The sequence below is a fragment of the Perissodus microlepis genome, chromosome 8, assembly GCF_051167445.1.
Source record: "Perissodus microlepis isolate ML-2025 ecotype Zambia chromosome 8, ASM5116744v1, whole genome shotgun sequence".
Lineage (NCBI taxonomy): Eukaryota > Metazoa > Chordata > Actinopteri > Cichliformes > Cichlidae > Perissodus > Perissodus microlepis.
In genome coordinates, this window is record NC_140468.1 from 8767303 (window position 1) to 8784363 (window position 17061).

Sequence of the window (17061 nt, forward strand, 5' to 3'; positions counted from 1 at the left end):
GGGGGAAAGAGACAGGGTTAGAAGTGAACTAACCAACAAGGGGGGGAGGAAGAGAGAGAATTATGGAAACAAGGAGGACTATTTCACTCACAAAAGAGACTCAGCTATGAGACAGTAAAACACTGCCTTTGGGCACCTGTCAGCCAAGCTTCATCGAGGCATCTTTCTCTTCTGTCTGTCTCTTATTCACTCACTCTGCCATCAAAATACAGCAAATCAATCACTCTCCTGCAGTTACAACTCCTCCTGTTTAATGCCTATCTATGACGTGACATCAACAGGAAGATGATAAAAACAATTACTGTGGTTTACAAAATGTTGCTGGGGGTGGAATTTATAGCCACAGGGCTATACAAGTTTCGATTGGTTGATAGGTGTAGGAATGAACCCATTTGACTGTGTGTATGTGTGTGTGTGTGTACTTCTCATATGTGACAGTATTCATTTGCATGTGTTTGAGAGTTGTTTCTATAAATACAAGGTGTTGGAGATAGCAGTTAAGCAATTAAAGGAAGGAAGGGGAGATGAGCCGAAAGCTTAGAGTGTGAAAGGAAGAAGAGACGGAGCCACATTCCCACCACAAAGTGGAGAAAAAGTAAAGATTAAGAATCCATCTGGTGTCATCAATCTCTTCTTTACAATCTAACTACACAGCTCGCTGCTCTCCATTTCTATTCATCAATGAGATACATGCTAAATCATAGCGGGAAAAACCTGCTGGTCTTCGACTGTGTAGACATGATTGATTGAAGCACAGATCACCCGTAGCACTTGTCTCCCCTTACGAAGTTTCCTTTCCCACAACTCAAGACTTTTCCCAGCCACGGATTAGACGAGATGATGAGGGTCGAAGGCTCTAGTCATCGCTGATAATTCACCCATCTGTATTGCTCATATCCAAATATTTGCATGCAGCGAGTTGCTTGCCAAAGTAGGTTTCACCGCTCTGACCTACTTAAGTTGTTTTAAGCTGAGTGATGCCGGTGCAAAAGAGTTCTGACTAAGACAGGAGGCTGTGAAGAGCGAGTGCTGCTGCTGACAGGATTTATATTGCAGGTTGTTGTTCATCTTATACCAAGAAGTTGTTTTTCCCTCATTATACATATGTGACTAGTATTATTTTGATACCTCTGACTGAAATGCATTCACGAGTGTGGTGCGAACGTCCAATTTAGGCTCGATCCTGGTGGTGGGACAGTGTTGAGAAGATTGAAAGTCTCATTGTTTTCACAGTACCTTATACGGTATGACGACTGCAGACCCACCACTGATGCCCACAATTGGCAGAGCTGTCTGTGTGGAGAGGAAGTCCAAGATCTGTGCTACTTCTGCCACCTGAAAGATTAAAACAAACAGATTTCATATTTGAATAAAAGAAGATGAAAGTGTTGCACCAGAATAACTCATATTCATTAATATAGTTTTACCAATTAGTAGTGGTTGAAAGACCAGGATGTGAAATTCATATTCAATCCAGAAACTGATCGATTGCCAGTTTAATGGCAAACTAAGCACCTTTTGTTGTTTAAATCAAAACAGCACTTGAAAAGCAACAATTTTTTCAGGCAAACCTGAACAGGCATTAATAACATAATACATAAAACATAATACATAATAAAATTAAAATAAAATAAAATAAATTCAAAATAAATTCAAAATAAATAAAATAAATATAAAACATAATAACAAGTCTTTCAGATGTTTTAAAAAGGTAATGGTTTCAAAACTTGTAGAGCTCCAGTTTTGTTTTCATGTAATTATTATTGTACTACACTCAGAATTTGTATTAAAATTACTAATAGGGGAGGTCACAAAATCTGCCAACTCAACCATGTGGAGCTTTCCGCTGTGGTGACTTCTTGTAGATAGGGTGACTAGCCGAAACTTGGGGGGCAAATGAGCAACATGGTGGCAAGAAGGTCCTGGGTTCAAATCCCCCAGGAGCTTCTTTATGTGATTGCACAGTTCTCCCCGCGCCTGCATGGGTTCTCTGGCTTGTGTGGTAAAACAGTTGGTGATTCTAAATTAACTATTGTTGTTCATTTTAATGTCACAGGCTCCAACCCTATCACAAACTTGACTTGGATGGATGGGTGTTTGCAAAAGAAGAAGAATTTGACTGTGAAGTGCAAAGTTGCTCAGCGATCCAGGCATCTATGAAGGGAAAATTGTTGCATTAAAATAGCAGCAACAAAATCCAAAACAGAGCATGTAGCGGCCAAAACCTACATGTACCACTTCTACCCATGCGTGCTTCCATAGTAGATTCTCTATTGCCACAGTTTTCTTTGAGGTGTCTGGTTTTTACTGGCTGTTGTTGGAGTTATGGCAATAGTTTAATGGTAAATGAGAGACCTTGCTCTTTATTAGTAAAAAAATATGTGCTAACAATTAAATGCAAGCTTTAATTCTATGGTATTAACATTAAAAGGCATATCAAATAATAAACCTGTTTCAAGCGTTTTACTTCTAATGTTTAAATGTACTCATAAAACATTTCACTTTTTTCAGCAAAATTCTTTTTAGGAGATTTCAATGATAAAACAAATCTTTGGATGATGTTTTTGGTAACTCTATGCTAGCTATACTTTTTCCTACGACTTGATTTAAGCTGAGAACAATACCTTTTTCAGGTTAATAAATCCTCTAAAATACTGCTTTGATTTAATGCAACATCTCTTCGCCTTTACGATCTGAAACCCTACCAACGCCATAATTTAATTTCTGCAAAGACAGCAAGTAAAAGTAAGCATTTAGTACACGCTTGGCATCTCAATTTGTTCCTCTTTGTGATTTAGGACAGGACAGATACTTTTTTACATAAAGTCTTGCCTCGTGCAGCTTTAGGAAATGGATCTGGGTGACTGAACACCATGACTCTGGAGAGGATGTCGGATCAGAAAACACAAAAATGCATAAATTATTCTTACCTGAGCGCCGGTACCCGAGCCCACATCATCCTCAAACACCACACCGTGCAGCTTTTCCGTTGCCATGGTATCGCAGAGACGTGTCAGCAGGTCACGAGGGTTGGTGTCATTGACCAGCACCGTTACAGGGCTGACCACTACGGGAAGGTCGACAAAATTCTCTCCACTGAGACGACCTCTAACCTCATTCTGGTAGCTAGAGCCGCTGAACACCACGGCGACATTGATGGACGGGTGCAGGAGGAGCGGCCGAGCCTGCAGAGGAAGCGGGGAGGAGATAAGGAGGAGAAGGAAGAGGAGAAGGAGGAAGAGAGGGGGCCATGGGGAAGGAGGAGGATGTCCCCTGGGAAGGGCCATGCTGGCAGGCTACTGCCTGGAAAGGAGGGTGGGAGAAGAAGAGAAAAGGAAAGGGAAGAGAGCAGCAGTCAAATATACAAGCTGCTTTACTTTTGTGATGCTTTTGACATAATGCCTCATCATCCCTCAGTACATATCCATCCCTTACTTCCCTCTCCTGGTCTGTCTCCCTCTCTGACCCCTTTGTATGACAGTATTAGCCCTGCATTTAGACTTGTGTCGTCAGGAAAACTGTGTCTGTGTGTGTCAGAGTGTGCGTGCATGTAATCCTCCAAAATCCAATCCCCAGTGTCATGACTGTAATCACCTCCCCATCTCTATACATTTCTGATTTGGTGCACACACACACACACACACACACCTACACACACACACCTACACACACACACACTGCAAGCAGGATTCCAAAACTGTCACACATGTCCTCAACTCTCATTACTGGGATTACATTACGTTGCACCACATTACTTCAGCCAACCTCTCTCCATGTGGTGTGATGTCATCAGACTAACCCCAGAAATGCGAGATGTGAAACTGCTACAATAACTCTTGAGTGGATTTCAAATAATGCACTTATTTCAACAGCACATCGTCACTAAGCACATTTGAAATATTGACCATTGACCTGGATTGATATATGATTTTAATTCAGAAAACGTGGGCTGTTGCCCCCTTCCCATTAAGATACAGGCAGATTAAAAATAAGATAAAGTCAAAAACTGGCATTTTGTTTTTAATTATGCCCAATATTAGCCTAAAATGAACTGATAAAATAAAGCCATAGAACTGAAATTACATCAAACTCTTCATTTATGCATATTGTCATTACAAGGAAGAGTAATAAAAGCAATACATATAATATAATCCAAAAGTGTTGAAATACACTCATTCATCATTTTGTTAGGTACATCTGTTCAACTGCTCAGTCACATGCCAGCAACTCAGTGCATTTAGGTATGAAGAAATGCTCAAGGTGGCCTGTTGACGTTCCCATTCTAAACCATGATTTAAAATGGAGAAGAAATGTCATTTAAATTACCTTGAACAATGCATGGTTGTTGGTGACAGACTGGCTGGTTTTTATCATTATAGAAAGTGCAGATTTTGTTTATTGTCCCACACAATCATCTCAAGGGTTGACAGAGAATGGTACAGAAAAGAGAAAATATCCAGTGAGCAGCGGTTCTCTTGCTGAAAAACCTTCCCTATGTCAGAGTCAGACTGCTTTGAGCTCGTAAGATGTCAAATGTTAATCAAATAACCACTCATTACAACCAAGGTATGCAGAAGAGCATCTCTGAATGCACAACATATCGAGCCTTGATGCATCTCTCCTGTCAGCTAAGAACAGGAAAATTAGGCTATAGTTCACACAAGCTCAACAAAATTGGACAATAGAAGATTGAAGAAACATTGCTAGATATGATTAGTCTCAATATCTGCCCGGACATTAAGTGGTACAGCAGGGTGAGAACTTAGAAACAAAAAACATGATTCATCCTGCTTTGTGCGATTTTCTCAACTTCAATTTTCTCGATACAGGATGGGCTCCTTAGTAACAACTGAACATTGTTTAAACACCACAGCCTACCTAAGGATTGTTGTCCATTTCTTTATGAACATAGCGTACTCATCTTCTGATGACTAGTTACAGCAGAAAAACAAGCCAGTCTCAAATTTCATATCATCTAAAAATGGCTTCTTGAACAGTCCCAAAGAGCAGCTTTGGGATGTGATGGAACAGGAGAGTCACATTATGGATGCACAAATCACTTCAGTTCAGATCAGTTTTATTTATATAGCACCAAATCACAACAATAGTCGCATCAATGACCTATAAATTGTAAGGTATAGACCATATAATAATAGAGAGAAAACTCCAACGGTCAAATAATGCCCTTTGAGCGAACTCTTGGCAACAGTGGGAATGAAAAACTCCCTTTTAACAGGAAGAAACCTCTGGCACTTCCAGGCACAGGGAACAGAGCAATCACAAAGAATTAAGGATGTTTGGAAGGCAAAGGGGCGTGTAACCCAGTAGTAGCAAGGTGTACCAAATCAGTGTCAACCCACTGTATATCAATTGAAGAATCAATTTTAAAATAAAAGCCTTTTTTTGAAAAGTAAAAATTAAAAAAAATAATAAAATGTAAAAAACATTATATTTCTTTGTACTTGGTCTTCTAAAATGGTCGTCGCTTTAATTAAAACCTAATGTTTGGCATGCATTCACAGTACAACTCAACTTTGCATTTGCTGTTTGAAGATCATTTCCTATTTAATCAATAACCTTGAGCCTTTGATTAAACCAGGTGGGCTTTCATATAGCAAATAAGGATCTCCACACAAACACTCACCCAGTACTTAATAGGTAGGACAGAATAGATAGCGTGTTGGTTTCATCTGCGGCCATCAGAGACACCCTGATAATTAACAGCACCTCTCAGCTTTGATTCAAAGCAACACTGGGTTAAATGTGTCCCATCTCTCCAACACACTTCATGCTCCTGGCATATCAATCATTCATCTTAATAAGTTTGTAGGCTCCTGGGTTTTAGGTGCCCATAGCAATAAATATGCAGTTTGACCCCTTGAAAGGCAATTTATCCTTATTAGATTTATTCCAGAAATAAACCATTGTGTTTAAAATGGGACTGATGGACAATGAGACTTTTTTCTTCAAGTTTTGCTTTATATTTGTCAGTTTTCTTTTATTCTATTGATTGTAATGGTCAGCAGTCCCACACTGGCCATTTTACTGACATTTTCTAAGCTTCCTTATATTTACAAAAGCTCTGCGATGCTGCATGTTTTTAATTTGTGCAGCACATATTACAAAATTATTATCGAATGTCATCTGCATATTGTGACATTTTTTCAGTTCATTTTAGCTAGGTCAACAATTTAACAAATCCAACAAATCCAAGTTTTCTGGAGATGCCCAGAAAGCTACAGGAGGTGAAACATGAACCGGTATCAGACCTAAAGTCACCCTCAAGTCTTTCAGCCAATCATGTTAACATTCAGTTTCTATGGCCCGCAAAGAAAAGTGTTTACCGCCTGGGCGCAGCAGCCTTTTATCTCTTGGTCAGAGAGTTGAGGTCCGTGGCGCCATTAAAAACAAATTTGAAATTCTTTCATTTTTAAAATAAAATGTGAATATTTATAATTGGAGCATATTTGTTTTCTCTATTATAAAAAACCCTACACTATTTGGATCAACTCAGTGCGGCTCGCCACGGTTTGGGGGGGGTTTCCATTGGGTCATAGTACCTGGCACCAGGTACTTTCTTAGTACCTGCTCGCCAGGTGTTGCAAGCAATCAGAGCAGGTACTAAAATGTGACGTCATCAGGCTGCATGCCACCGATTGGTTGGACAGTAGCCTCAGTCATGAGAGCTTCTCCTTCACGAAAATTAAACAGAAATTTTTTAGGCCCGACAACAAGCGAAATAGCCACAAAAAACAACGCGATGTTCATCTGAGTCTAACGAAAAGCCACAGACCGAGCAGCAGGGATATTCTTGCCTTGACGTTAACCTTTTTTGTAGCTTCATGTCGCATATTAATGACGTCGGTGGGGCTGGGATGCATTGCTTTCACAACAGCCACGCAGGTTAGGTATCAGTGGATTGTAATGAAAAAGCAATCGATCAGTGGCGAGTCAATCCGATTAGGCAGTAGTAGAAAAGGGGCTTTTGTTTCCAGTGAATAATTATATGTTAATGTAAATTGTTGTTATTTGGATACTAAAAACTAGCACTTTAGTCCCTCAAGCAGCATACTTCAACTGAAAGCCGTAGACAAAGAACAGCTGATTATATTTCAAATATGTGAAATAAAAGGCAAATAAACAAACACATACTGACCTTCGTTAACATCTGAAGCAGAAAATGTAGGCAATATTCCTAATTATCACACATAATGTTCATTTTACAATTTGGATGTTACACAGTAAGATTAATATTGTACTGAGAGAAAATGTTATATCTTCAAGGGTAAGAGCTGTTTTTTGCGTAACATTATTAAAGCCTGTGGATCAAAAGACGTTCATATTCTGGTGCATATTTGTCATTTAAAAGAAATTACACCGCATCCCCAATAGCTAGAGGATTAAAAGGGAAAATTAGAAGAAAAATTGTGCAGCTGGATAGTGTATTGGTAAGACTACACACCTTCGGAGCGGGAGTCACAGGTTCGATTCCCACCCGGTATCTAGTAAGGGTCCTGGCTAGACCCCCCCATGCAAAACAAACAAACAAAAAACAATCCCTGGAGTGGCGCTGCTATGTCTGCAGCCTGTCTGCAGCTCGGACATAAGAATTTCACTACATGTTGTACTCTGTATAATTGTGTATATGACAAATAAAGGTTGTTTGTTGTGAAAATTAACAATTCTTTAACTCTTAGTTTTGCCATAACTCAATGCTTTATGCATGAATGTGAATGTGAATGTGAAATTAACTTGCAAATCTGTCAAAAACTTTCATAATTTACTTTTTCATTTCCTTCTACCAGAGTGAATAATAAACTGTTTACACAATGCTTGCTGAATTTTGCTTGAAATGATATTAATTCAAGCTCACACACACAAAGTCAGTAATGGGTTTAATGTAAATATCCCTCAAAATGTTAAATGTGGTGGAGGGGAAACCAGAGGATATCTGCAAAAGATGGAAATAGCCTGTGTGGCTCATATGACTAGAGAGCAGGTCAAGTGTTCATTTACCAGTGTAATCTCTGGAAAAAGAGATTAGCAGTGTGTTTGTGTGCGAGTGTCTGTGTGTACGTGTGGGTAGGAAGTTGAGGGAGTGGGTGTCTCTGCTCTAGATTGGCAGCAAGGGTATGATTATGACACACAAAGGATGTGAACATAAGAGAAGGCCACAATGTGTCTAAACTTAACACACAACAACTGACTTGTGGTCTTTTTAAATGAATTATAAAAATCACATGGCTTGTTTGAGAGAAGATGCAGTCAGTGAAAGATAAATGTGAAAATGTGAAGATGTCAGACAGCAGATTGTCAGTAAGTGTGCACACACATTTTCCCCAAATCCTTGGATGTTTTGCCCTTTTTTTAAGGTTTATATTCACATGCACAGTTTGAGCGAATGAGCATGGTAGTGCATGCACAGGTTTTTTTATTATTATGGAAATTTCCAGATGGAGTGCAGCTCTTCATGTGTGATAAACTCTCTCACTGGGACTTAGGTAGGCATGCTTCAGCATCAACACGACAATGTGAATCCAAATTCCTCTTGCCATCACTGTTAATAAAAAAAACAATCAAACAGCTGCGAAATACAAGAACAATGACAAGTATAAAAAGAATGGTTTCTGGTTAATTTGACTATTAAACAAACAAACAAAAACAAACAACATACCTAATATACAGTGTCTCATATAAAATAATCATTGGTTTTTTTGTGGGGTTTTTTTGTTTGTTTTTTACGGTTGTTGTTTTTTGTAATATCTTTGCCTAATAAGTACAGAATATTTCAAGCCTGCCGCCCTCTGAGAACTGATCAAATTAATCATAGCTAAAGTAGGAAGCTACTTTTTGTACTGAACTTTTCACCTCTCTGTTCCACTATTGTAGCATCAGCAATCAAAACTCTCATGTGGCATTTTAGCCGATTAATTGCTGCACAATCTGTCATCACAAATTAAAATGTTATTTTTCTATGTAATTTCTCTATAACAATGGGGAAAACACTGACACACATCTGAGTTCTCATAAGCCTATAAGTGGGCTTGTTTCACAGTCTGCAGTAATGTTTGTTTTTAACATTATCAATCAAATACTGGACTACATGTTAAGCTGATGTGTAAGTCAGTTCTCTCTCTCAGCTGGGATTTGACAGCGTCCCTCTATTCTCGAGGGGAATAAGCAGATTGGAACTAGTTGATGAGATGAGGATCATCATCATCAGAAAATTATCAGCATGCCTTGTTTGTAGGGTTCTCATAATACAAGAAATCCAAGCTCAATACTGATACCCAGGAAATTATTCAATGCTTAATACGATTTTTCATACCACAGGGACAAAAAAATGGTTTTTTAAATTGACGTTACCAGTGGGTAGCACTGATAGCATTTTTGCCTAGCTCATTTGTTTTTGGCCGCAGCCATCAGGCACTGCCTAATGATAACTTGACAGCTAATGTGGTTATTGGATAAAGATACTTTCAGCTGTTCACTTACTTCTACAGGACCTTCCATAGCAATTTGTATCTGTATGTTTGATTTGGCAAAGATTTTATACCAGATGTTCTTACTGATGCAAACATCCCAGTTATCTGGGCTTGGGACCAACACCATAACTAGGAGAACACTGGCTTGTGGTTAACACTTATGATAACTGATAATTCAGTGTTGTTGGAACACAGCATTACTGACCTCCCCTAAATTCCTCCTAAAGTGTTGTTTCATGTTGTGAAAACTACTTAAGCTGCTAATGAGGGAAGAGGCTGTGTGCTTCCCTGTGTGCAAGTGGAGGAGGTAAAAACAACATTATTGGTATCATTACTGAGAAAAAAGGAATATCTAATCCAATAGTCATTTTTATTGATTAGCATGTGAAAAAATGTTCTAAAAGCCTTAGTTTCGAAGGTGTTGTTGAAGAAAAAAATCCACGGCACTAATTAGGGAGCCTGAATTAGTGGGTAAAATTAATCTAGTAAAAACGAACATCCTCTCATCAACATACAGCATGCACGGTGCTCTGACAGCTGCAGGAAATGTTAGGAATCTCTAGAGCCCATTTATACAGAGCTAGGGTCCAAGAAATCCCAAAATGAGCCTTTATTCTGCAGAGTTATTTCATTTCCTGATACTGATAATCTGACAGTGGAAATTCCCAGTGAATACCTGATTCAAAGAATTTTAGATGCAATATTGATTGCTCTAATTGCAACACCACTGACAAGTGAACTTAATAAACGTGATACTTTTGTTACATGAAATACTAGAAAACCTTGGGTCCTGACATTGATGTGGGTGCCACCTACGTGTTGCTGTAGACCAAGCATATCTGCCATGGTAGTATCTCTGCAACCTCAGCACTGGCCTCATTAAGTGGGACAATGCCCCCGCCCAATCACACAAGTGCTCTGGAATACAACAGAGACCCAAGGCTTTGACCCAGCTCCTGAACTCCCCATCCCAATCCGATCAAAAAAGCTCAATCCACAGAGACGCTGTCCTGCAACCCACAGGACAGGACATCCCACTGGATGTTCTGTCAACAACCTGGTGCCAGACACCACGGCACACTCCCAGAGTTCCCATGGCCATGCCCCAAATGGTCGATCAAAGGACAATCTAGAAAATATTTGGGGCGTGATGTTATGGCTTTTCAGTGGTGTACAGAGTGGCTATGCCCACTCTCAGAAAGATATTATGTACTGTCGTGGATTTTACATGTTTGCATCACATACAGTTTATTTGGATAAGCTATGTTTTCTTACTTGGAACAAGTAACCCTGTATTTCCGATTCTAGATTAGGCAGATAGGAATTAGCCAGTGTAAAATAGGTAAAATGATGCTTGCAGCATGACACACATCATATCCCCAATCCCCCTAAATCAGAAAGCATATCAAGCCCATGATGGCTGCCAATTTGAAACTCTGCAGCTTTGAAACTGTATAAGAGGTATGGCTTTGTTAAAACTTAGGGAATATTTTGATGACACACAAATTCCACCTGTAATCTGTTGGTGTGCTCAGGATTATGAGCCAAAGTGTCAAAATTTAAAAGTTGAAAATGGAGAAGATAAAAGATTCACATAATTTACACTAAAATTATAATAGAAAAATATAAGTTAGAGAAATAATTCCGATGGGTACCTTATGACAATTATTTTACTCCAAATACTTTGGACAAAAGCATCAAACAATGGATACCAAACCGAATAACAGCACCGTGTAATGTAATAGGACAACCAGAGCCCTTTAAGATACGTACAAGAGATTTTTATAAGTGGGATGTAAAGCGTCCCTCTTATAAAAATTTTGAGAAAAAATGGCATAATTACAACCATATTAGAAGTCTACAATTCAAGTAATATTGGGCAATATCTACATTACATCAAGCGTTATGGAAAAGAAAAGGAATGCAGCACTTCATGTTGAATAGAAATGGGAAAAAGAAATGGGTATGAATATTTCTGAATAGTTGCACATATGGCAAAACAACAATCTACTACATCATCACGTAGTTGGAAAAAACACTGTTGGGAAAACACATCAGTAACACAACCATGCTGGAGCGGTAAATGTAAATTTTTTGGTTATTATCAACATTCTGGGTTACGATATTCTATGGTCACATATGGTGTTGTGGTTAGGTAAGATGGCAAAATACTGTGCCAAGAGAAGACACATATTTGTTTAAAATGTTATCAGCCTGTAAATGGCTGAAAGTAGCAAGTGAAATATATGTTATGGAGTAATTGACTCATAAGGTACCACTTCATGAGGAACTGTGTTGAGAGAAACGGAAGAAATGGACCATGTTCACATGATAATGACAAGGTGAAGGCTGAAATACTGATGTCACAGAAACAGACTGCAGAGACAAAGTAAATCAGACTGTTCGTGGGGTGATGTGGTGATTTTTATTGGTTTGTTTTGTTACTCTCCGTTCTTTTGTGTATATCTGAAAGGGAAATGAACTGTTAACAAAAACATGGCTGCCAAGTGAAAAGACTTGAAGGACTCAGTCATGTGCAGATTATTGAGAATCCACTCAATGAAGCACTTCCATTACCATTTCCTGAAGTAACAGCTATGTATATGACCAATAACTGTCCACTGGGCACAGCCACTCTGTCAACATCCTTTCCCTTATCCCTTCATTCCTCCGTCTGAATGACTTAAAGAAGTTAAGTTGATATGTGAGCTCTCTCATCCTGATGTTCACATACAGTTACTACAGCCAATCAGCCTTCCACATACAAACCAAGCTCTCAATATGAATAAATTAGTGTGTCATGCTTAACCTCTGAGCTTATTATAAAACACATCACATGTCTGCCACTTAAAATTATCATAATAAGGATTTTAACAGCTAGCTTCAGAGCCTCATTTCTCAGTAGGTTCCCGATTTCGCACATAAAGATTTGACAGCTTTAAAAGGAAATCGTTGCAAGCCAGATGTATCGGCAGACATGACTGACGCTGACATGGTAAGAGCGTGTCTAAATCTGCTTAGCCCTCAGCTGCTCAAATGTATAGCAATCAAAACCTCAGAGACACCCAATCTGCATGCCACACCTTCTTAAAAGAGACACTGTCACTCTCACAAAACCATACATGAAATTGTATATATTAATATTTACATAAAAAGATTTGTCAAAAATCACAAGAAATATTACAGTAGTATGGAACTTTTAGGGTCCTCTTGTGGCCTAAACCCCCAAAAAGGAACCACAGCGGTAACTGTTCGCAACACAAACTTTGTAATGTAGTGTTTTACTCAACCTTTTTCAGAAGAATTATAGTATTTCAGAAATACTTAATTTTATTATTACTTCTGTTTGTACTTGTTTAAAATGTCTCTTGCCACACTGTGGTCCTCAGATTGGTCAAAGACCCCTGAGTACCACTGGTCGAGTAAAAATCATGATAATACATTATTAACATACATTTTATTTACTTTCCAGGAGCTTGTGATCTATTAAATTTGTCTGTAGAACTCTTCCAAATTCAGAGATGCCATGCTGAGAACAGGTATATATATAGCTCAAAAACCATATGCCACCATTGTATTTATAGACCCAGTGAATCAATATTAATAGAGCAGGAAAAAAAAAAATTTATTGTCTGATTAAACATCTTGTGGCCGTCAGATTAAATTTATGAGCTTTCGGAGGGCCTCAAACCCCTGTTTGGGGAACCACTAGCCTGTGGACTAAGTAGTTTTAAACAAACTATGCTAGATTGTGCTGCTCCACGATAAACTGAATGCAAACTGGAGCAGAAAGCCTCTGTCACTAATGTAGAAGAATGAGTCTCTACCTACGGCTTATGACACAAATCAATGAGCATTACCAAATAAGTGACACAGCAGCAAAACTCTGCAAGTGAAACATTCATAATCCATAAGTAAATGAGTCATTTTGAGGAAGCTTGCATACAGGTGGGGAGGAATTGCACACACACACACACACACACACACAAGTACACACATACAAATACACCGAAACACATGCACACGCACATGCACATCTACAAAGCTGCTAACCGCCAAACCCCAGAGTGAAAAATGCTAATATGTCCTCTTACAGTATTTCTTCTTATAGTAACAACTGGCTGCTCTGTTTCTGTCAGCAGCAAACAGGAGCTTTCTCTCAAGGAAACTCTTCACTTATCATAGTATTCCTGCATCCATGCAGTGTGTCTACACTCTCACTTGCTCCAGGCTTTTCTTCAATCTTGTATCTATCTGTTGCCCCACATACATCCCTGCCACTTCTATTTTTCTGTCAGAGGATCAGATTAAGAGACATGAGTGTTAGCGAGTATGTGTGACTTGCTGACTTACCTGTGCTTTCTGCTCTGGGTGAACTCCTGCTGCTCCATCTTTTCCCAGATGTTTTCCTCCAAGTGTCTTTTTCTGTTGCTTTCCTTTTCACCTGCTTTGCACCTGCCTCTCTCTCCTCGCAGCACCTGTAGGAGTATGCATTTAGACCAAGTCTCCGCGTGAGTGCAAGCCCGAGCAGGTTATCAGTGCTTCTGTGTATGTGAGTGTATTTGGCAGCTTTGGATGTCTGCACACTCCCCTGGAGGACTTCACAACGTGACAGTAAGTGTATGTGATATCCCCAATTTTCCAAAAATCTCTCTTTGAAACTGCTCGACTTCTCCTCTCACTTCTCTCCTTCTCCTGTTCTGCATGTGTCACAGTCAACGCATTCGCGAGTGGTCATGAAGGTGAAGACAGGACATCAAAGTGGGACAGGAAAGGAAAGTGAAGGAGAAGGAGGGTGAAAGAAGACGAGAGGTGTGGGAGCCCCTAGATGAGCAGCAAGCCTGTGTGTGTGTGTGCGTTTGTGCGAGTGTGTGCATATGTGCATAAACCCACTGTGTTTAGCTCTCTGTCTATATCCCTCAGGCTTCCCGCTGTTCAGATGAGAAGAAAAGCAAAAGAGGAGGGGGGAGAGTGATAAAATGCCTCTTCAGTGAAAGGGGCACAGACGCCGGTAACACTTCAGCAGAAGAGACGGTGACGCTTCCCCGCCGTCTTTTCCTTCCTCCCCCCCTCCGCCTCCTCGTTCTGTTTTTCCCTCTCCCTGCTGAGGAGTGAGAAACATGACAGATCCACGGGAAGTTAGTAAATCTCACAGACTTATAAGGTAGGGTCCTGTGCACGCATCTGCATCTTTGAAGCAAAAGTTTTTCCCTCCTCCGGTCCAGTTATCAATTCCCTCAGAGATGGTACTCCACAGTAAGGGATCCCCCTCCCCAGTGATGATGACTCTCCTCAGGTCCTGTGCGATCAGAAAAGGTGAGGAAAGAAGGATAAGATTTGTGTTGGCTTGCCTCCCCCCCTCGCCCCCTTTGCCATATGGATGAGAGGTGATCCAGATGTTGGCTGATGGGAGCGTCTGGAACACGGAGAGAACAGCAGGGCAGATGGCAGGTCTGTGGGGTCGGGCCGGCTGTGCACTAGCAGGTCCTCATCCTGTTGCACTGATTTTTTTTTTTTCCCACCAGAGTTTCTCTCTCTCTCTTTCTCTCTCTCAGCGTTGTGCTGCCGCTCATCTGCCTTTGCTGCCACACCAGTAATCCTGCTTTCCATTTCCTCTATAACTCCATCTTTTCTGTATCTCTCTCTCTATCTCTTCTCACTCCATCACAGGAGGGGCTGCCTGTGAGTCCTGATAATAATGGTGTGAGGATTTAGCCCGCCTCCCTTCCTCTCCTCCCTCTCGCTCACTTCAGACCAACCCCTCCTCCTCTCCCAGCCCACTTTTGCTCCCGTTTTCTCGGTATTATTCACCTTCATCCTGTCACATATCCTGTCGTCTTTTCCCTAATCACCTCAGTGTATAGCTCAGTCACTTCACTCCCTCCTTTGCCTTTCCCCCCCTGTTTTCCCTTCCACCATCAACAGGTCCAAAATGAATCTCATCACAGTTTTGTTTTCCTGGTCAGGAGCCCAGAGCCTGTGCCTGTTGTTTATCAGTGGGAATACAGTTTTAAAATGTCAATAAGCCAACAGACCACCATACAAGCCCGCAGCTTTTAAACAAGCATATAAAGTGTTGAAGCAAATACTCCAGTAAAGGGACTGTGCACCTATTTTAGATTTGTTCAGTTTAATTACCAGCCGTACTGCTCAGGTGGTGAAAATAATTGAAAGAGGGTTTGTTTTTTAACTGTCTGGAGTCCTGCAAATTTAATGCAAATATTCCAAGTAGCAGAGAAAGCAAATCTTTGCTTTGTATATAGTCTGTGTCTGTGTATAATCAACTCATGAACCAGCTGTACAGGCATTAGCTCGAAACATATGGACACACTGTAGGTGGCTGAAGTGTTTTTGATACCAGAACCCACCAGGGAATCCAGCTTTGTCTTCCAGGATCTCGCTTTTTGTGTTCCCATCTCATTATGTTCATGAAGTAAATTCACGGAGCTGCAGAGTAAGGATTTGTTTTCTAGTTTTCTTAGCTTTCAAACCCGCCTTAATGAACGATGCTATCGGTTTGGGGCTTTTCCTTTCATAACTATCCCAAATGTGTGGAGCAGCTCCTCGTTATCAATATTAACTGAATAAAAGAAGTGGCCAAGAAAAACATTTGGATATCATTTTTCTACTTGTTCCCAGATAAATGTTTTTATATAACTTTAAAATATATATCTATGAATTCAACTACATAAATATATTTGCTTAGTATTGCAAGCGCATTGCATATACAGACAGGCTGCTGTTGGAAAATGTGCAAACCATTAAAAGGCTCCAAAATCTGACAAGTGCACACCTGAGTAAAAATTGTTTTGCTACTATTGCTCAGTTTGAGTTGGCTGTCAAAGCTGCCTTTCTGTCAGATTTTCCCTCAGTTTACTTTCCTGTCCCACTTTTATGTTCTGTCTTCACCTTTATAACCACTGTCAGGTGGAATTACAGGCAAGGTGTCATTCGGTGTCCGTGGAGTGACGGACCTGCTGCAGCAATGTTGAACATTTAGAGATGGATGGAAGATTGCTGATTTTTTTTTTTCATTGTCACATGTTTTTTTATTTTCACTCTGACTTGCTTGTTAGGTTTAGAAAGGTTGGATTTTGGATTAAAATATGTCCCCTGCACCTGTAGTTTACCCAGTGTGCTTAAATGTTGTGTTAGGAAGTCCTTTATTATCACATATATGTGATGTGTTGAGAGTGCATCATGCACAGATGCCAAAGGACACCTTCTGTTAGTAATTTAGAGATGCCAAAAAAAGGCTATATTTGATACCTTGGGAATGATAACGCACGGGCTGGATATCGCTTCAACTAATTACTGGCATGTATTTTTAGTTTCTCCTCAAAACTCTTAGCATTCACTTGTGTCTGTTATACTCTCAGTAGTTTATGCATTTGTTGCTCTGTTTTTCACCACCACATCTTGAAACTTCAATTAATAGATGGATGTCTGATAATTTTTGATCCACATCAATAGATAAACACAAAAGCCCGTAAAAATAAAAGAGGTGCACCAAATGGGACAATGGACCTGGAAGTGCTACACCCATACAAATATGGTTTTCAGGATTATTTGCTGT

At 39.9% G+C, this 17061-nt stretch overlaps 1 protein-coding gene across 1 annotated transcript in view; it reads right to left on the reverse strand.

Annotated features, from left to right (window-relative positions):
- LOC146381326 (glutamate receptor ionotropic, NMDA 2C-like) overlaps positions 1 to 15193 on the reverse strand; it is a 61876-nt gene extending 46683 nt beyond the window's left edge. The window contains exons 1-4 of the mRNA XM_084937308.1: positions 14379 to 15193; positions 13839 to 13963; positions 2931 to 3303; positions 1237 to 1335 (exon numbers count right to left, since the gene is read on the reverse strand). Coding sequence (XP_084793434.1) covers positions 1237 to 1335; positions 2931 to 3287 — 456 coding nt within the window. The 5' untranslated portion in view covers positions 3288 to 3303; positions 13839 to 13963; positions 14379 to 15193. The remainder of the gene's footprint in view (positions 1 to 1236; positions 1336 to 2930; positions 3304 to 13838; positions 13964 to 14378) is intronic.
- Between the last annotated feature and the right edge of the window lie 1868 nt (positions 15194 to 17061).